The 20,625-nt window shown below is 43.2% G+C and overlaps 2 protein-coding genes across 4 annotated transcripts in view; one reads left to right on the forward strand and one right to left on the reverse strand.

The window, feature by feature from the left end:
• The window catches only part of LOC115591212 (allantoinase, mitochondrial), a 29,474-nt gene that overhangs the window by 5,790 nt on the left and 3,059 nt on the right, over window positions 1-20,625 (reverse strand). The window contains exons 4-5 of one of the 3 annotated variants that reach the window (XM_030432994.1): window positions 17,028-17,222; window positions 14,998-15,104 (exon numbers count right to left, since the gene is read on the reverse strand). In XM_030432994.1, coding sequence (XP_030288854.1) covers window positions 14,998-15,030 — 33 coding nt within the window. In that variant the 5' untranslated portion in view covers window positions 15,031-15,104; window positions 17,028-17,222. Of the gene's footprint in view, window positions 1-1,527; window positions 1,664-14,997; window positions 15,105-17,027; window positions 17,223-20,625 lie in introns of those variants that run through there. The other 2 variants (XM_030432995.1, XM_030432996.1) reach the window with 2 other exon arrangements.
• Window positions 2,065-12,380, forward strand: LOC115591211 (tetratricopeptide repeat protein 39C). The gene is made up of 14 exons (XM_030432993.1): window positions 2,065-2,369; window positions 3,661-3,709; window positions 4,873-5,001; window positions 5,434-5,548; window positions 6,712-7,072; window positions 8,596-8,764; window positions 9,054-9,147; window positions 9,246-9,353; window positions 9,461-9,570; window positions 10,193-10,316; window positions 10,427-10,524; window positions 10,621-10,725; window positions 10,844-10,882; window positions 11,000-12,380. Exons 1-14 carry the CDS (start codon window positions 2,224-2,226, stop codon window positions 11,087-11,089), a joined length of 1,737 nt encoding a protein of 578 aa, XP_030288853.1. The 5' UTR covers window positions 2,065-2,223; the 3' UTR covers window positions 11,090-12,380.

Consider the following 20,625-nt stretch of genomic DNA (forward strand, 5'->3'; position numbering starts at 1 on the left):
CGGTCCAATAACAGTTGGAAAGTCTAGAAGAGCCGCACGATTAAATTATTTTATCCCCCCCTGAGTTAGCCGGGCGCTAAACCGGAAGTTAGCCGGCTCCAGGTGTTTTCATACCTGGGAAGTCGAGCTTTTATTCTTCCACTGAGCAGATTTCACAAGACTGAACGGGCTCCATCTCCAACACTGAGTTTAGTAATAAAACGAACTTAATAGACCGCATCCCAAATCCCTTCTTTATTTACGTCACCACCGGACGTTGATAACGTCCTCACCTGCATTTTGTCCAACGGTCTGTCCTTCTAATACAATCCAAATCTCTTCCAGACTTTTAAGATTTGACGATACATTGTAAATCCCACGGGTCGTTGTCGGACATGTTGATGTTTTGTGTTTACCTGGCAGGTAAGGGGGCGGGTGTTTCGGATTATCACGCGACTATGTTAACTGGGGACCTTGAGCTCGATGCGTCTGTGGTTTACGTAGCTACAGCAGATGTTGAAAACAGGAAGAGAGGTCGTAGCTGTCCTGCTGCAGCCTGTCCATTCAGTCGTAATGAAGATTTAAAAAATGCACAGGTCCATATATTCACAGGATTCGAACTCATGATGTTGTGGGAACATAGTGAAACAACTTGGATGGCACTTCATCTCATACATCTCAAAGAAAGCCATTTATAAAAGGCAGCCAGATCAACTTGTGACTACACTGACGGTTAGTTTTAGGTTAGACTTTCAATTCAATAGTTTTATTCAATAGCTTCCATCTCATGTGACCCCGCGACTCCAAACTAATGCCGAATTGTTTAACTAAATGTGAGAAATAGGACACATATCTATTGATTACATTCTACTGCTTCTACTATTTTATATGAATATTAATTATGAGAATTCAGCATTTCTTTTCAACAGCTTCCATGTCACGTGACCCAGCGACTCCAAACTAGTGCCGAATTGTATTACTAAATGTGAGAAATAGGACACATCTCTACTGATTACATTTTACTGCTTCTTCTACGTTATATGAATATTTATTAAGACAATATAGCATTTCTTTTCAATAGCTTCCATGTCATTTGACCCAGTGACTACAAACCAAGGCCGAATTGTGTTACTAAATGTGACAAAACAGACACACCTGTTTTCATGACATTTTACTGCTTCTTTAAATTTATGAGTATTTATTAAAAAAAAAAAAAAAGTGTTTCTTTCCAATAGCTTCCATGTCACGTGACCCAGCGACTCCAAACTAATGCCGAATTGTATTACTAAATGTGACAAATAAGACACACCTGTTATTTTTACATGTCGCTGCTTTTCTATTTTCTGTGGATATGTTTTATGAAAATTTCACATTTCTTTTCAATAGCTTCCATGTCAATATCAAATATTGATATGCAATAGAAGAAGCAGTATGTCCATTAGAAAAGGTGTCTCCTTGAACTGTGTGATGATACATTTTGGCGTCACTGGGTCCAATTCACCAAAGCTTCGAACCTTTCTCTGATGGAAATGAAAACTTTGAGCAGACCTGTTAGAGAGGAGAGGCTGCAGGGGAGGCATTTGCAGTGCAGGCTGCTCGATCCGTGCGTCTATTGGCTGCAGGCCGGAGACGAGTGGGTTGGGTCTGGAGGCCTGTGGGTGTGGAGGGAGTCTGAGCGATGGAGGCTGACAGGATGCAGCTTCGCCTCAGCGGGCCCCATCCCTCCATCCTCCCAGCGATGCGCCGTGCGTTATGACGCCAGGGCCGATTGACGAGCGCGTTACGTGGGACCTCGCAGAGCAGCACGGCAGCCTGGACGCTCGTTATGTAATGCTGCTGCACGGCGCTGAGTTACAGGAGGGGGAGAAAAACTGACGGATGGCCGATTTAGAGGTAAATCACGGCGCGTTGGCTGATGAATGAGCGCACAGACGTCTGCTGTCGGTGAGTACGATGATCTGTGTGAATCGCGGGAGTGCGGCGTGATCGAGCGCGTCTGGGCATCAGTGGCCTATCCCCGAGGCGCACAGACGTCTGGAGCCAGCTTCTTCTTCTTCTCCTCCTCCTTCTTCTTCTTCTTTAGCCGATCAGAGGCGCGTCTCTCTTTCAAATCAACCACCTTCCTTCCCCTCACGAGTGGAAATAAACCAATGCGGGTTTGTTTCAGAGAGGAAACGGGTTCATTTATTCCTCTCCTCCATCGCACTGGTGTCATCAAACAGCCACTGAGCTGTGGTATAAACAATGGCGGGTCCCGAGCAGTCCCAGCAGCAGCAGCAGGTAGAGGAGAAGGCAGAGCACATAGATGATGCCGAGATGGCCCTGCAAGGCATCAACATGCTGCTCAACAACGGATTCAAGGAGAGCGACGAGCTCTTCAGGAGATACAGGTAAATTACCTCGTGATTTAAATCGGGCTGTGCATTGATCGAGTGCGACAGGAAGCTGCGCGCCTCGTACCTGGAACGTTAGAATTAGAAATGATCTCCCAAGTTACAGGTGGCTGAGACATCAGAGTGACGTGCAGAGTACAGCATGTACTGCTGCTGCACAGACGGTGACAACATGCTGCACACATGCCACAGGATGGGTCAAATAAAGTGCTGCACGGGCTGCGTGTTAAAGGGGCAATGTGTGGTTTATGGGGTGAAATTTTAATCAGAAGGGGAAAATGAGCTTCACGACTGGATGAGCTGAACATCCTGAAAAGGACAGCAGTGTAGCTTTACTGTGATTATATTCTTCTTTGAGGACAGCTTGTTTATTCAGCTATAGAAATACATCAAATAAATATCAATGTTTTATAATAATACTGTAAATGTTACAGATCTGAATTTAAATCTGTTTTCCAAACCTGCATTGTGCACCTTTAAAGCCCGTTCGTCAGGTGTCCGTCTTACCAACTGCATTATTATCATCATCATCATCATCATCCGTGCACATAGTTCATCTTGCAGTCTGACTTTCTTTTTCAAGTCATTACTGCACATCAGATTTATGGGAGCATGTATCCGAGTGTGAGTACTGTGTGGTGGACAGTGGACACCTCACGTTGAACAAGCAGACAGCGGTTAGACCTCTGAAATCAGACGTGACAGCTGAACACAGGAGCCGTGACCACACCTGCTCCTGAGCACTCTGCCTTTATGCCTGATGGAAAAGTTACCATGCACGGCTCCTGTCAGTTGTGTGTGTGTGATTCGTTCTCTTTTGCTCTCTGGATTATGAGCAGTGGCGTGCACAGACTTTTTGAAGGGCAGGGGCGAAAAGAAGGGCACTTTAACGCGCGTTTTGGCTCCCAAGAGGGCACTTTAGCGCATGTTTTGGCTCCCAAGAGGGCACTTTAGCGCGAGTTTTGGCTCCCAAGAGGGCACTTTAGCATGAGTTTTGGCTCCCAAGAGGGCACTTTAGCATGTTTTAACCAGCCAAGGGGGCAGTTTAGTGTGTTTTGCCAACAAAGAGGGCACTTTGACACGCTTTTTTGGCTCCCAAGAGGGCACTTTAGCACACGTTTTGGCTCCCAGGAGGGCACTTTATCGCGCGTTTTTTAACAATTGCCCCCCCCTTGTGCACATCACTGATTATGAGACAGAGGTGAAATGCACCTGTTTTGTTGCATGCAAAGTTCTTTAAAGAAGCTCAACTTCCTTTTTTTGTTTTCTGTTCTCTGTCTTTCTGCAGGACTCACAGCCCACTGATGAGCTTTGGGGCCAGTTTCGTCAGTTTCCTGGTGAGTTTTCCTCTCAGCTCGTGACAAACTGATCCAACAAAAGCTAGCGCTAACAAACAGCTGATCAGAGGAGGTATATTTTGCTTATTTCCATCCGTGCTAAATCCATTCCTATGCGCTAAACTAGCCGCTAGCATAAATTAATCAAACGTGTTACATGGTGGACATAGTGTGAATATGTTAACATGCACAAGAACCCTTATAACACACTGGAGGAAATGGGAAAACATGTGAAAGCATACTAGGTCTCCTTTCATATAACTGGGAGTTACATTCAAGCCCAACCGTCACAGATCATAAAGAGAATATCCAGTATTGAGACCTGAGATAACCTAATCTGTCAAATGAGCTGCACTATTGTCACCACTGGCATCCTCTCCATTGCTTTTCCATCCATTAACATAATGGATGCATCTTCCTCCCTAGAACGCCATTGCTCTTGCAGGGGAGCACATTACTGTAACGCTGCGTGCATCAGCGATGGGAGAGGGGGATTTTTTTTTCGCAGCGTGTCGGTGGTCTCTCACTCGCACAAACACGCACGCATGCAAATGCACACAAAACTTACATACCGTGAAGCCAGAGATGATGTCATCCTCCGTTCCCAGATGCAAGATGGCCCTGAGGGCAGTGGGGGGGGGGGGGGGGGGGGGCAGCGTCATCGGACCAATCGCGACGGGCATTCTTGCATGCTCAGGGGTAGTTTAATGCAGCATAAATAAAGAGACTGCCTGCGTTATACAAGAAAAATGAAACTCCACCACTGTCACTCAGATATCACTACATCATTTTCTACTTTCTACTTCGTTTGTGTCGGATTATTTCCTCACACGTTCGAGGTGATCTGAGGAGGTTTTCAGCAACATCAGAGCAAAGATTTTTCCGATTGTGTCCGCTGTGTTCGTTGCATCTTTCCCAACTCCAAACACACAGCTGGACGCATGTCACCGTGTTGCTCCATTCATTGTTATGCAGAAAGAGCCCTTTGTACCCTTTCAAGAGTGTTACATAACACTCCCTCATTGTAATTACAAGATGTCTCTGATTGTAAGCCCGCTCACGCAGCGATCTGTGCATAGATCCGCCCTGTAAAACAAGAGAGTTTATTATCAGAATAATGGATGTGGCGGGTAACAAACTGTTTTTGCCGCGTGGCGTTGCAGAATGCCATGATGACGTTCGAGGAGGAGAAGATGCAGACGGCCTGCGACGACCTGAGGACCACCGAGAAACTGTGCGAGAGCGACAGCGCCGGAGTCATTGAGACAATCAGAAACAAGATCAAAAAGAGCGTGGGTACCAATCCAAAACTGTACTTCATGTATGCAACTCTGATCATAGCGCCGCTGTCAAAGTTGAGCATCGAGGGAAATGAATGTTCTATAAAAACTGACGTATTTCCATTTTTCACCTCTGCTCCATTGTTGCCGAGATGCCCCAACATCGCAGCCGCAGCAGGCTCACAGTTCATATCCTCTGCATCAGGCTTAATGATGCAGGCAGCAGTGAGATCATGCCAAGCCCACACACAGATTCAATTAGTACTTCTGTGAAATGTAATCAGCAAAGTGAGTGAGGGGGCTGTCTAGGCAGCTCTGGGTCGTTCAGGAAACTCCTTGTTACTTTGGCTGCCAGCCTCAGGGGAACCATGCAGAGGGTGTGTGTGTGTGTATACTGCTGATTGAGTGTGTGTGTGTGTGTGTGTGTGTGTGTGTGCGTTACAGATGGACTCCCAGAGGTCAGGCGTTGTGGTGGTGGACCGCCTACAGAGACAAATCATCGTGGCTGACTGTCAGGTGTACCTCGCCGTGCTCTCCTTCGTCAAGCAGGAACTTTCAGGTAATCAGATGTAGCCAGAGAGCAGGATGTTCAGCATCGGTCTCTCGTGGCAACCGGTGTTTGGTACGCTACGTCATCTTTGTACACAATAGACTGTATATCAGCACAAATTTGTCATCAAAAATGTGATTATCAATGAAATGCCGTAATCGATCATCTACTTATTTGGTCAAGTGACCAGTCAAACTCATCATGAACGATTTTGATAATTGATAATTCTGTTTGGTATCTTTATAAATTGGGTATCAATGAGTCAGCCCTGTGGGTTGTATATAATGAAATGTTCAAAAGTGACACACTTGGACTCTTGGAGCTTGTAAAGGTTGTTTTACTTGTTCATCACACTATAGATGAAACAGTTCATTGATTATTGATCACGAGGAAGAATCTACAGTCATGCTAGCGGCTCTTGTGATTCATTTACTCTCATAAAATGGTGTTTCGAGCTGAAAGCTAATCTCAGCAAGCTAACGAGCTAATGTTAAAGAGGTCATATTTGTGCTTTTTTGGGCTTTTGCCTTTATTTATTGTGTTATGTAGCATTTTTGTGCAGGTAAAACGGAGTTACGCCCTCGCACAGAAAGCACTGCTCCTGCACTGTTTCAGTGCTATGGCAGTAATCATCCTTCACAGCAAACAGGAGCATCCTGCCCTCTATGCATTCACAGCAGACAGGCGGTCCTGTGGTCTATATGGAGTTCTCTGTCCTGATTAGATAAAGTGGGCAGGGATACCAGAACCTTCCTGGTCTCTTTTACTGCATGAGCAGGAAGATGGAAGATATGGTTACTGACCACAAAGTCTATAACAGTGATTCGTGTTCGAATATAGAGCCATTTATCACTTATTTTAATTGAAAAACATCATCACAGCAGCTTTAATGTGCATCCAAATGGGAAAACGAATATTTGCATGAATTTCGATGGCGATCTTTCAAGTAGCTGTTGAGATACTTCAGTATCGACCAGAGATGTGGACTGACAAACATTTCCATCCCGAGAGTACCACTACTGGCATGGCTGAATATAATAATCAGTAGACAAACTGATCATTAGTATGTTCATTAGTTTTCATGACTTTATTGCAGAAAGTTATGGTCTCATTCTTCCACTTGAGCGTCTCCATGAAAAACCTCTCGTCCCGTCTCTTGTCTCCACTAACAGCTTATATCAAAGGAGGCTGGATCCTTCGTAAGGCGTGGAAAATGTACAATAAGTGCCACAGTGACATCAGCCAGCTGCAGGACACCTGCCAGCGGAGGTCCTCTCTCCACCAGGAGTCCCCCCCGACAGACAACGCCAACCACAACGCTCCGGTGGAGAACGGCGTGACGGCGGAGGCCCTGGACCGGCTCAAGGGCTCCGTCAGCTTCGGCTACGGTCTCTTCCACCTGTGCATCTCCATGGTGCCTCCACACCTGCTCAAGATTATCAACCTGTTGGGTTTCCCCGGCGACCGTCTCCAGGGCCTGTCCTCCCTTATGTATGCGAGCGAGAGCAAGGACATGAAGGCGCCACTAGCTACGTGAGTACGCTCAGGTTGTATTGTTTATTTTTTTTACAGAAGGTAACAGATGATGAGAGGTGACGTGTACCATTGATGTTTCCTGTACGCCTTACAACTACAGTTGATTAAAGTCTTTAAAAGCTGCTTTAAGTGGTATTTTTAGATCCACAATCTGTCAAATGACTATGAGTGATAGAGATGTTGCTCACAGTGACAGACCCACAGGTCATTCTGCAAAGTTTTAGCGTCTCTCAGCTCGATGTGTTGGTTTTACAGCCTGAAACTTTACTGTTTTGGTTCACTCTAATGTTTCCAGCCATGTTGTTTTCACTGAGAAAGCTGTGAAAACCCACCATACGTCACCTGCCCAGCTCCAAACAGCAGGCAGACACAATTAGTGACGTTCCCCATGTTGTACATTCCACTAGATTAAGCTGTACTTCAGTGAAACAAGCTGTCTGAAGGAAGTCTGCTATCTTGAAAAGTGCAAAGTAGGATAAATATGATGGCAAGCACGGTTGAATTGAGTTTCACTTCATATTTAATGTCCACACAGTAAATGTCATTTTTGGCCTTATCTCAGCGAGTTAAGCGCTATTTTGCATATGTCGTGTCAAGTATAGCCACTTGGGAAGATAGCGGAGCATTCAGCCACTAAGTACCTGATGGAAACTAGAAAAGGGGCTTAAAAGCTAAAACTTGCTTTCATCAGATGGCCAGAGACTTGGCTCTGAATGAATGCCGGCGTTGCTGCTAATGTTGTTTTACTTAATAAAGTGATGTGATGAAGTGTTTAGAGCTTGTTGCGCTGCCCTCAGGTAGCTCAAAACAAATCACCTAATGCAGTTACAACAGTTGGTGAAAACAAAGAACCCTTGATGCTGGATCCCGAGTATGAAGTCCGTCTGTGGCTCTCCCTTAGAAACCCATTACACAATTTAAAAGAACATTACTAAGCAAGACGTTATACATTTGTATTCTAGGAACAGTTTTTTTAAAGGGGCAATATGTAAGAATTGGCCGCATACAAATAGTGGGCAGCATATCACCAGAGTAACCGTTAACTGCTGCTAACCGTAGCTTACATTAGCTGTTAAACTCGGTTAATCTTGCAGCTAGGTGTCGTATTAGCCGACCCTACCTGGACCGGGAGCTTGAAACACGGGGGGTTGGTGTTGTTCACTATCGGACTATCAACTCTTGAGGTACAAGCTGGCAAGGGGACCCTGCTGGGAAAACCAGCATAGACCAGCACCAAAACACAACATATGCTGGTCTTGCTGGTGAGTCACCATATGTTGTGTTTTGGTGCTGGTCTATGCTGGTTTTTCCAAGCAGGGGATAGCGGTTAGCATGCTAACTTCAATAGATATCGCTGCAGCACACCACCTAACCATCTTCAACATAATATCGGATTGTTATTTCTTCGTAATCTGTCGATAATTTCCGCAAACATCCAATAATACGGATCCCCGCTGAGCTTTCGGATTGACAGTTTCAGATGGTAACAACTGAGATGGATCTCCTGTTGTGTTGCTCAGGTTGGCCCTCCTGTGGTACCACACAGTAGTGCTGCCTTTCTTCGCCCTGGATGGCTCTGATACACATGAGGGGCTGCTGGAGGCCAAAGCTATTCTGCAGAGAAAGTCGGTGGTTTACCCCAACTCGTCCCTCTTCATGTTCTTTAAAGGACGGGTCCATCGGCTAGAGGTACGTACGGCAGGCTGGTGATGACACTTATTCCGAACTTTTACAAGTCTGTTGATGCTGTAAATGGTTTATTTGCGATGCCGGATAAAGACTATAGATGACAAATACGCAGAAGCTTTATACAGATGAGAATTAATACAGTTAATACGCATGTCCGGTTGTTCATGAACTCACCAACGTCTGATCCGCCATCTGCGTATCGAACTCTCTCATTCAACACGTGCATGTAGTGTGTGTCCGACATAACGAGCGTCACCTGTTGGTGTGTGTGCTCTCTCTCTGTCCCCAGTGCCATATCAACAGCGCTTTGGCCTGTTTCCATGATGCATTAGAGCTTGCATCAGACCAAAGAGAGATCCAGCATGTGTGTCTCTATGAGATTGGTACGTGTTTACTCATCAGGTTAGTTGTGACATACCGACGCCTGGCTTACAAGACCGGGAGGGATTCATGTTATTCTGTCTGCTTGTCTCCGCACCAGGTTGGTGTAGCATGATAGAGATGAATTTTGAAGATGCGTTCAGGTCGTTTGAAAGGCTGAAGAACGAGTCGCGTTGGTCCCAGTGCTATTATGCCTACTTGACTGGAGGTAAGGCTGTCACACACTAACCTACTGTCTGCTTACACTGCCGCAATGAATAGTTTATACTGTGTGTCAACACCGTATTCTATGTAGTGTTTTATGTATGTTTCCAGTGTGTCAGGGGGCTTCAGGGGACCTGGATGGAGCAAGCGGAGTTTTCAAAGATGTGCAGAAGCTGTTCAAGAGGAAAAACAACCAGATAGAGCAGTTTGCCGTCAAAAGGGTGAGTTTTGCCAGCTGGCAGTGCCAGACCGATCGGACAGGCCGATAACAAATCAAGCGCAAGGAAAAGTGTGATGTGCCACTTAGCTAGTTAACGTGACAGCAGACTATCCGCAGATCAACACTCAGATGAAATGTGAGCTCGTTAGCTTCCGCGGAATCATAATTTGGGGAAGCAAGACGGCTCGTTTTGACCTGTCGCACCAGATGGTTTGGTTACACCCAACCATCTGGACAGGCACGGCTACCAACTGTTTGGAAAAGGGCACAAACTTTCAAAAAATACTTGGCAGGTTATTGAATGAACAATCACCTGCTCACTTCAACCAATCAGATCAGCAGTAGGAGAGCGCTAACGCCAGTGGAGCCAGTTGGTAAATCAGTCTCTTATGGAAGTCAGTCAAGAGAAGAGCGAAAAAACATCTTTTTCATTGAGAAAAGTGCTGTTCTTTGCTCTTTCTTCAATTATTTAATCAGACCAATCTGTCAGAGCAAATGAAACCTGGGCATATTCTTCTGGTTCCCAGTCGAGGGCTTGCTGCAGATTTGGACCTTTTTCTGTCTTTCAAAAGTCATCACAGTCTAACAAAAGGTTTCCTCCTCCGTCTGATTCCTATCTGCAGGCTGAGAGATTGAGAAAGATCTCCCCCACCAGAGAGCTATGCATCCTGGGCGTGATTGAAGTGCTGTATCTGTGGAAAGCGCTTCAAAACTGCTCCTCATCTAAACTGCAGATAATGAATCAGGGTGAGTGTAACCTTCATGATCCACGCCAACATAACCGAGTCAGCTGCAGCCAGATTTCTAAGAATTTAATTTCACCCCGCGTGATGATTTTCCTCTTCATGTTCATTCAGTGTTACAGAGTTTAGATGAAGCTTCGTGCCGAGGCCTGAAACACCTCCTTCTTGGCGCCGTTCACAAATGTCATGGAAATATGAGAGATGCTATTCAGGTACCAGTCTACAGTGAGCGCTGATTGACTTTCCAGTTAATTTACACTTTTAGTGCGACTCAACTTGCATTCCTCTCCACTTTATCTGTGATCCAGGCGTTCCAGCTGGCTGCTCGAGACGAGTACGGCCGACAGATCAACTCATACGTTCAGCCGTACGCCGTCTATGAGCTCGGATGTATACTGCTTGCAAAACCGGAGGTCAGTCTTCTGCACTCAGCATTCAGATTTTTATTCATTCACGTTTTCATTTGGATTGTACAGAATGTGATCACATGGGTCAGTTGTAACCCAGTCTTTTTTTAATATTGCAATCCAGACGGTGGGAAAGGGGAGATCATTGCTCCTTCAAGCAAAGGTAAACAATTTGTTTAGCAATCATTGATATAAATTAATTTTTTTTTCAAGGATGATATTAGAAAAGTAATATATCACATGTTACAAGTCACCGATCTATGCATCTACAATATTTCAGGAGGATTTTACAGGCTACGACTTTGAGAACAGGCTTCATGTCCGCATCCATTCAGCCCTGGCTTCTTTGAAGGAAGTAGTGCCTCAGTGACTCCAGGATGGGAAGCTGCAATAGCTTAACCGACTCTCATGGCTTTTTACACCAAGTTTCAAGCCACTCAGAATAACTGTCTGACATCCCCAGTGAACAGACTCCTGTGTTATCCATTCTTAAAAGGATTTGGGGGAAATACACTTTTTTGTGGGGTTACCCAGTCAGATTGATATGAAGTGTCATCTGCATTTTGTTAAGAGATATAAAGTAGGCTATACAGGTTCATACTAGCCTAGCACAGAGTTTGTGGAAATGGTTAGCGTAGGTATGGCTAGCAAGTTAAAATCGATGCCTTCAAAGCAAGGGTGAGGGGGTTAGGGTGGGTGTCACTGATTGGATAAAAAAAAACGTGACTTGACTTTGCCATTCTGTGCAGAAATGATTGCTACCGGTACAGACTTATCTTGTCAGCCAGCAAGCTAACCAATATATTCCCCGGACAAGCCCATGAATGGGAAGCAGTTAAGAAGTTGCAGTTGCTGGTGAAAAACATCCAACTCCAATGTCACATTTTTAAGCCGTCTTTATTAAATATTTACCCTGTGAAAATAAGACATTCTTATTGGAGGATGAATTTTTTCATAAAGCCCAAAAATCCAACAGCCCGTTGCCCCAAAAATACACTTTGGTTTCACCAAATTACCTACGTGACGTACTTGCTGTAACTAACGTACTTCCTTAACCCAAGTCATGATCTTTTCCTTAACCTAACCAAATGGTTCTGATGCCTAAACCTAAACGAAAGTAGTTCAGGTCTTTTGATGTGGGGTTTTATGAGGTACTGATCTTCTAGTCAGCGTCTAACCTGCAGAAGGTGACCGTCAGTGTTTAGCGCTGGCAGGAATCAGGGCATTGTACTGCTATAAACCATACCAGCAGCAAAACGTATTTTAACAGCTTTTCTCTTTGGCACTCAACCGTACAACGCCTGTATTCCTATGCACATGTGAAATGTAGTGCCTACATTGTAGGCTGTTTGACGGCAACGTAAGTAAATACAGCCCCACATCAAAAGACCTGAACTTTAATAATTAAAAAAAAAACTCCAGAAAGTGTTTTTTGTCGGAAACAGGTCTCAGAAGCTGTGTGGGTTTTGTTTTTGGAATTAAAGGTTGTCTTACGTTTGGGTTTTTGGTACAAGGAGGTATTTTTCAAACTCTATTTCCAGACCCCTGCCTTTGCTTCTTGCTCTCGCGCTTAACTAAGCTAAATATGTCGTTGTTGGTCTTTCTTAACAGGATGCAGGGAGATGACATTCATATCAATCCATGACCCTGGGAAAAAAAAACAACAAACAAGCATATTTCTCCAGATCTCTAACTGTTCCTTTAAGTGTTTTTTCTGCACCCAAATGTATTAGCTAGTGAGTAACAGTTTTCCTCATTAACTTGTGTATTTGGAGGATTTCAGTCACACCTCCGTCTTCAGTGAGCGATTCAGCACATAAACTTTTAAATGAGACATTTCCCCTCGATAGCAACTTCACATTAAGTAATAAAAGATGCAGCTCATAGTGTTTTTCACATTTTCTCAAAACATGCCGACGACATTTCTCTCTTTAATAATAAAATAGGAGCTACAAACTGTTATATCACATATCATGAAGAAGACGAGGGAAAGGTTAGTCAGTTTTAATATTTCTTTTTTATATAGTCTTATTAAAGGGACTCCCATGATTGTTAATTTTTCAGCAGTTATTTCATAAGTAATGCTTTTTCTTATTACAGTTTCTGCTTGTTGAATTGCAAATTGACATAGAGTCATATCAAAAAGGGAGGGGGGCCACTTAGTATACTCACAATTTAAATGAAATTACAAACGTAGTCTAGTAGTCGAATTAGTTACCATGGGTAGTTGGATGGAGGCAAAAATAACCTAAAGATCGCACATAGTAACAACTTCTTCACATTAAAATAGGTAGACGTCATACATTTTTAGCATTGAGAGATCACCACGCGTCACAAAGCCCTTATGATGTTTTTACGTAGGGAACACCAGGCGTTGATCCTGTGCACTATGCATGGTATGGGCAGGGTAACAGTGGCTTCAGCACTGTATTAAAGTCAGACGTTCCTGTGTGTCCATCCCTGCAAAATACATGAAGGTGTTATAATACGTTACACTGGGTACTGTAATGTTACCATTGAAGGTGCTGCTAAATGTCAGCCTAATAATCATATATTACTTATTTTAACAGTGTTTTAGTGATACAAGCTTTTGAATTAGGTCTCAACAGTGACATGTTTATTTCCTACATAGCAGAAGTTGTACTTTTACAAGCGTCATTTACGGTATACTTATTTTTAGTTAGAGTCTTGAACTCAAGTGTGATCTTGAATCGGACTAAGAGTAATATTTCTTGTCATAAGAGTGATTTTAACAACACGCAGTTTCGCACTGTACATATGAAATATTCTGTGCAGGGTATTGCCTTTTATTAACAAGCACTCTGGGGTTTTTTTGTCATGTGAGCAATATAATTAAAAAAGGAGTGCATCTTACAGTCAATCTTTACGGAGGCTTTCAACAATGACCGTTTTGTGTTTTTCATCCCGTGTTCGAGGTCGTGGACAGATTTCGTTTTTGCTTTCAGTAAGCTGGTTAGGCAAAGCCAGTCATCCCGTCCCCGTGGCTGTGATGGATGTAAACTGTGGTAAAATGTTGAGGTGGCCACTGTGCAAGTGGTCCGTGCGCCAGTGCAAGTAAACGTAACGGTGAAATGTCAGTAACCTCCCCGCTGTACCAAATACTTCTGTCACTGAAAGAGGTTTTTTTTTCCTTTTGTCATGAGGTTTTTGTTGAAATTGAGGTTGCCTGTCAGGATGATGGTGTTCCAATGTGTCACTGAACTCTACAATAAACTGTTCTCCATTAATCTAGACATGTATGTGGCGTTTTTTTCTTTGGCCCTGAAATGGACTTGGTTAGTTAATGTTGTGTCAAATGTGTCAGGTCTCGTACATGAGGTACATCTCTAGGACAAGTAAAATGCGTAATATGAAACATTTCAGTATCAAAATGTCAACAAAATATCAAGATATTAGTTATATATTATTTGGATTTGTGAATTAACATTAACCCACATGTATCCAACAATGTTCAACCCAAGAGAAATCCCAATTTTTCTCAAGTTAATGGTGCATTTTATCTGGTCATGTGTCACTATAATGTCCACTGAGGCAGCAAATGTAATGTCAGATGCATGAGGACTCAGCAAATGTGACTAAAGATCATGTGAAGGTACCCCACTAGCCCTTCTGATGCAGTTTTATAAAGAACAAGAAAAGTCTAATAGGCGGTTGGGGTGTTCTTTCTCCGAGGAGAATGGTGTTATGTTATGCAAGTATGTGAACATATACAAAAGACATATCTTATGTCACTTACACTATCTTACCTTATGAGACTGATTATTTCAACCCAAAGTGTGATCTTCTGCTAAAGCTAAACAATTATTTTTTGTGTTTTAATATCACAAATCACAGATTCTCTACAGTGATTTATAATCTGTGCATTGGATGAGGAAAGAAAAACCTTTTCCAGGGAAGAAATGTAACAAACCTCAGGAAGAACTACAGAATAGACAAATATAGTCATAAAACAGCGCAGACAATCACAATGATGACAAAGTTCTAGAAAGATTGTAACACAGGGGAGATGTGTTGCAATTGCTTTGCTTCTACTCTGCCACACATGTGCCAACTCAATTCATATGCCAGGAAGATGCCACAGCTCTGATTTTCAGGAAATCAGGAAGTATTTGCCCTGGAGCCAACCAGACCTGGCACAGTTGCAAGTTAAAAGCCACCATAATCTGTTGACATGAAACCAAGCTAGGAGTCATCACTGTGGTCCTGAGCTGATGAGTCAGACAGGGCTTTGAAGTTGTTTGTTTGAGGTCGGTTTACCTTAATTTCACTACATCTCTCTACAGCGTCCATTTATTTTTCTTCCACCAGAGGGAGCTTAACTCACAGGCTGCACCCACGATGTGATGTACTGTGTTTTCCCACACCTAAACAACAGCAGGACAGATGACACAGATGAGAATATGGTAACTACATACGTCTGGAGACGGAGGAGCACGCCCTGAACACAAGCTGATCAATGAAGGGAAACGTGTGTGTGTTTGTAATGTGCTCAGAGTCATTCAGACAGATAGACTATCAAGATAAGTAAAAAAAAAAATCAGATGAAATCCGATTTCTAAGGGTTGTTATATTCCATTAGTGGCTGATTGATGTATTTGCATTTCTATATAATTCTACTTTGTGGATTATTTATTAAAATATGTTTATTTGATCTTATTTAATTCAATCAGAAATACATGTTTTCATGGTTATAATATTTTCTGAGCTCCAGAAGGGGAAATGGTCTATCTATGTATTAATAATTAAATCCATGACATTACTGTCTCTGTTGTTTCCATGTTGCATGTGTTTCGGGTGGGAGTTTTTGCTCCACAGGCTCTGGTAGAAGGACACACACACAACATCGTCTCTTTAAGAAAACATGTCTGTCACACTAGGCTCAAGGCAACAGCTCACTCAACCAATGAATTATTCAGGCTCCTGTGCCACTGAATTTAGACATGGCAGAAGAGAGCTCGAAGGCTGGGCAGAAACAATGCCACCACTCCTCCGGCATCTTCCTCTAGTGGACGCTCGTAGTCTTAAATAATCAAAGGACAGTTCCTATTTACCCGCACTTTCAAAACTGAACCCTCAGCTTGGCCTACTTCACTTTTAACACAGGGAGGACAAGCAGGGTACCTCAATTTAGTATGTGGTGATTCATGCTTGGTGACATCATCCTTCTTCATATGTTGTGATTCACGCTCACTTAGTGTGTTTTTTACGTGTGATGTCATGACGTCAGACCATTGCTGCACTTCACAGCGGCATGATCGTTTCGTGCACAGATTAGACCTTGAAATCTTGATGCTGATGAATTAAATAAAGCAATTGCATCAGATCAAAGTGGATGAGGCAGAGGGGGGCCCAAGAGAGATGAAGCAAATGTGTGTGAGATAGAGAGCAGGGAGAAAGAGAGGCAGGGGGAGGAAGGGAGGGAGAGCAGTAGGGTTTGGTAGGACTGTGCAAAGAGCAAGGTCACAAAACGCAATTGCATTGTGTTTCACTCAGGATGAAACCTGAGCAGCCGAAGTATCCTACCACCAGTTCCTGTTCACCACCCTTTATCGCTGCTTAGCCTCGTGCGCAATGGATCTGGGCGTAATAAGCCCATTCACATTATACATGAAAATTGATTTCAACTAATAGGAGTAGAAAAAAATACATTTGTAATTATGTAAGCTACGACGCAGCATGCAGTACTGGCAGCCGATTGGTAGAATCCATGCAGCAAGAAAAAGAAGATAAGGAAATGAAAATGTATCGATCGGATGGCAACAACCTTTTATAGCCACCAAACCATTAGCATCCTATAATGTGCGGGTCAGGTCCCTCTGCACAAGGACACATTGACATTATTAGGCCCGGTCCCTCTCATCTCTCCAATCAGCTCGATGACTGTCTGAGAGCTTCACTACAAGAACATCTCTTCAGGCGTTGCATTTTGCCTCTGTCTGTTTACACTCAATTATTTTTAGATCCAACATTTACACAAGCTGAACTAAATATATTAATATATTTCTAACCATTTCATTATAAGTTGAAAAGAAGAAAACGCCATTTTTGTCACAAGAAATAATAATAATGAAGGCTATGGAAGCCCTGGTCTCCACTGCAGAAAAAAAACTGATAGCTCAAATATATTTATAGCTTTGGCAATGCCACCAAGAGGAGACACTGCACTCCATCACAAGGCTCAACACGTTTTTTAAAAATCAGCAATGAGCAGGATTAAAACCACAACAGAGTGTAATTCAAAAAAGGGGTTTATTACATAAATAGCCAGTAAAGACAACAGTACTCACTGTTTCTGAGCAGGTGAAACCATAGTCAACAAACAACTGCATGACTTGAAGGAGTTGTCGTCAGAAGACGGACACTCAGACACTGAGTGTTCTTGCTGCTTCAGGATCCTGTTGTGGCTCGTCTCCAGGGTTTGGCTCGTCTTGCTTATCTGGACTGCTCGTCTTGGGGATTCTTCCTTTCGACTCATCCATCACCTGTAGGAAGAAAAAGAGGAGCAGTGGTAGTTTGATGTCTCTTTGTGGAGGTTTTTTGTTTGCTTGTGGAGGTTTAATGTCTTTTTGTGTTTGTTTGTTTGTTTGTTTGTAGAGGTTTTAAGTACATTCGTCATGGTTTTATATTTGTTTGTAGGTTTGTATTTTATTTGTGGAGGTTTTGTGTTTGTAGAGGCTTTGTGTGTTTGTAGAGGTTGTTGGTGATTGTGGTGGTTTTGTGTTTGTTTTTAAAAGTTTTGTGTTTTATTTGTGGTAGTTTTGTGTTTGTGGAGGTTTTGTGTTTGATTTGTGGAGGTTTCATGTGTTTGTGGAGATTTTATGTTTGTGGAGGTTTTGTGTGTTTGTAGAGGTTGTTTGTGTTGGTTTTGTGTTTGTTTTTAGAGGTTTTGTGTTTTATTTGTGGTAGTTTTGTAGTTTGTGTTTGTGGAGGTTTTGTGTTTGATTTGCTGAGGTTTCATGTGTTTGTTGAGATTGTGTGTGTTTGTGGTGGTTTTGTGTTTGTGGAGGTTTTATGTTTTTTGGGGGGTTGTGTGTTAGCAGAGGTTTTGTGTCTGTGGAAGTTTTTTGTTGGTTTGTGTTGGTTTTGTGTTTATTTGTGGTAGTTTTGTGTTTTTGTGGAGGTTTTGTGTTTGATTTGTGGAGGTTTCATGTGTTTGTGGAGATTTTGTGTTTGTGGAGGTTTTGTGTGTTTGTAGAGGTTGTTTGTTTTTAGAGGTTTTGTGTTTGTTTTTAGAGGTTTTGTGTTTTATTTGTGGTAGTTTTGTGTTTTTGTGGAGGTTTTGTGTTTGTGGAGGTTTTGTGTTTAATTTGCTGAGGTTTCATGTGTTTGTTGAGATTTTGTTGGTTTGTGGTGGTCTTGTGTTTATTTGTGAAGGTTTTGTGTTTTTGTGGAGGTTTTGTGTTTGTGGAGCTTTTGTGTTTTGTTTGGGAGGTTTTGTGTTTATTTCTGTTTGTTTGTAACATGTGTATATAAGACCATCCACTACAAGATTAAAACCAATGACAGGTGAAATAAATAACATTTATCATCTTGTGACAATGTCTGGTTCTTCTGGGAAACCTTAAGACCTAGCATTCACGTGGAGGCCTCTTTCATCCAAACACTGCTGAAGACAAAGTGTGGCCGCTTATGGCAATGACACTTATCAGTGTGACAGTGGCCCCCAGCAAGACAATGCAGCTGCATCACTGCAAAAACTGCTCAGTAAAGACCCAAAGAACATGACAAAGACCCCAATGTGTCAACCTGGCCTCTGAAGTCCCCAGATCTCAATCCAACTGAGCGTCCAGTGAATGTACCATGAGCCAAGAACGATCCATGGGGGCCCAAACATGGATGATAATTGGCTCTGGTGCATCCCACAGATGGTCAACTGGTTTGGGATCTGAGGAATTCAAAGGCCAGTTCAGGTTCATCGGACCATTCCTGATCCGTTTCTGCAGTGTTGCAGGTGGCCTGTCCTGCAGGGGGGCACTGCCATCAAGGAGTGCTCATAGGATACCAATATTACCAATAGCAGTCAGATACCAGATCAAAAAAACAGACAAACAAACAACCGCACAAGCTGTTTGTAGCTATCAGTTCGCTGCACTTTTACCATAAACATGACCACAACAACTGCTTCTAAACCAAAAACGTCGCCACAGCACAATCGGATCCTTATTAGTGACCTGCTGGGCACTGAGGCCGAGGGCCCTTTAAAAGCTTTGTAATGATCTCTGCATGGTGTTATCAAGCAGGATGCTGTTGCACACAGTTGCAAAAAAAAAAAATCATTCTTGCAATTTCTTTCATTTTGTTTTATCACAGAGGTTCAACATTATCTTCAAGGCAAAGGCTTCACATGACCATGCTCACTGAGGTCGCTAGTGCATCTCGTCATGGACAGATGAGGGCAGTGACCCGAACCGCTTCACTGGCGTCAGGCTAGCTTCTACCGTGGCCCTGAGCATGTCCCTAGCCAGGCACTAGGCCCAAACTAAACACGCACACTTTGTGCACGCTTCTACCAACCATAGGTATGTAACAACAGGTGCCTGTAAGTTGGCGGGAACGCACAAAGGCTCGTAGGATATGCTATGACCAATACCAGCAGCTGATCAAAGGCCTGATTTCTGCCATTCATGGAAACCACAGCTTACAGCTCTGAAGGACAGCACTCGGGCATTTGCCATTGAAGATAGCTGAAGTCAAGTAGGTCAAGTTAACCTGTAACTTACAATGATAACACCAGCTTTGCCTGGCAGACCACTAACAACTGGTTTGCTGTCACTGAGCTTTTGTCCCTAGAACTCTAGGATGGTGAGCTGGTTGTCATAGCTTGCCATGCTCAACATAGTTTATCTAATACTGTTAGCTTGAGAAGCTCCGTACCACAAACCACAATGTTTCTGCAGCAAGACAGCAACTTCAAAGGCTTCATAAAGCTTATCAAGCAGTCTCTGAACGCACAGTTGCATGCTCGAGTGGAGATGTACAAGAACCAAAAACAAACCTTCAATTCAATCAGTAGGACAACAACAAACTAACAATCAGTCAAGCGGAACCTAGAGGGGCAATCAAGGAGGAAAGTCACAGTGAGACATGCGCCACATCTGAGAGCGAAATTCGGACGCTGCTTTCTTAAAAACTACTGCTGAACCAAAACAAGACTGAACTAGAATGAGCACAAAGAATCGGACACCATAGTGGTGTCTGCCAACCCAAATCATCAGTATTCAACAACCTGTGAATGAGACTTTACAATCCTCTAGAATCATAGTCATATTTGTTATCTATTAATAACAATACACTGCCCATAGCATTTATAATAACACTGTATACTATTCTATTTCTGCTCTAGCTCTAGCTCTTCCTCTTACCTTTTTTGTTGTATTGTTTATTTTTCTACTATTACTATTATTTATTGTTATATTGAACTGTCCTCTGGCTCCTGTGACGCACAATCTTCCCAACTTGTGGGTCTAATAAAGGAAATGTTTTATTCTGATCTGATCACTTACTGTATACTTACAACGATCCACCACAAGATTAAAACCATTGACAGATTAAATAAATACCATTGATCATCTTGTGACAATGCCATGTTCTGCTGGGAAACCCTGAGTCCCAGCATTCACGTGGAGTCCTCTTTGATAAGCACCACTCACCCAAACACCGCTGCAGACCAAGTGTGGCCGCTCATGGCAATGACACTGCTCAATGGCAGTGGCCCCAAGCAGGACAATGCAGCTGCATCACTGCAAAAACTGCTCAGTAACGACCCAAGGAACATGTCAAAGAGCTCAAAGTGTCAACCTGGGCTCTAAATTCCCCAGATCTTAATCCAGCTGAGCGTCCATTGGATGTACCATGAGCCAAGAACAATCCATGGGGGCCCCAACA

The sequence above is a fragment of the Sparus aurata genome, chromosome 11, assembly GCF_900880675.1.
Source record: "Sparus aurata chromosome 11, fSpaAur1.1, whole genome shotgun sequence".
Lineage (NCBI taxonomy): Eukaryota > Metazoa > Chordata > Actinopteri > Spariformes > Sparidae > Sparus > Sparus aurata.

Excerpts from the sequence above, each read along its gene's own strand:
- LOC115591211 (XM_030432993.1), top strand. The coding sequence starts at position 2,224 with ATGGCGGGTCCCGAGCAGTCCCAGCAGCAGCAGCAGGTAGAGGAGAAG. Across the intron at positions 5,002-5,433 it reads GAAACAAGATCAAAAAGAGC|ATGGACTCCCAGAGGTCAGG; the intron begins GTGGGTACCAAT and ends TGTGCGTTACAG. Across the intron at positions 10,883-10,999 it reads CATTGCTCCTTCAAGCAAAG|GAGGATTTTACAGGCTACGA; the intron begins GTAAACAATTTG and ends ACAATATTTCAG.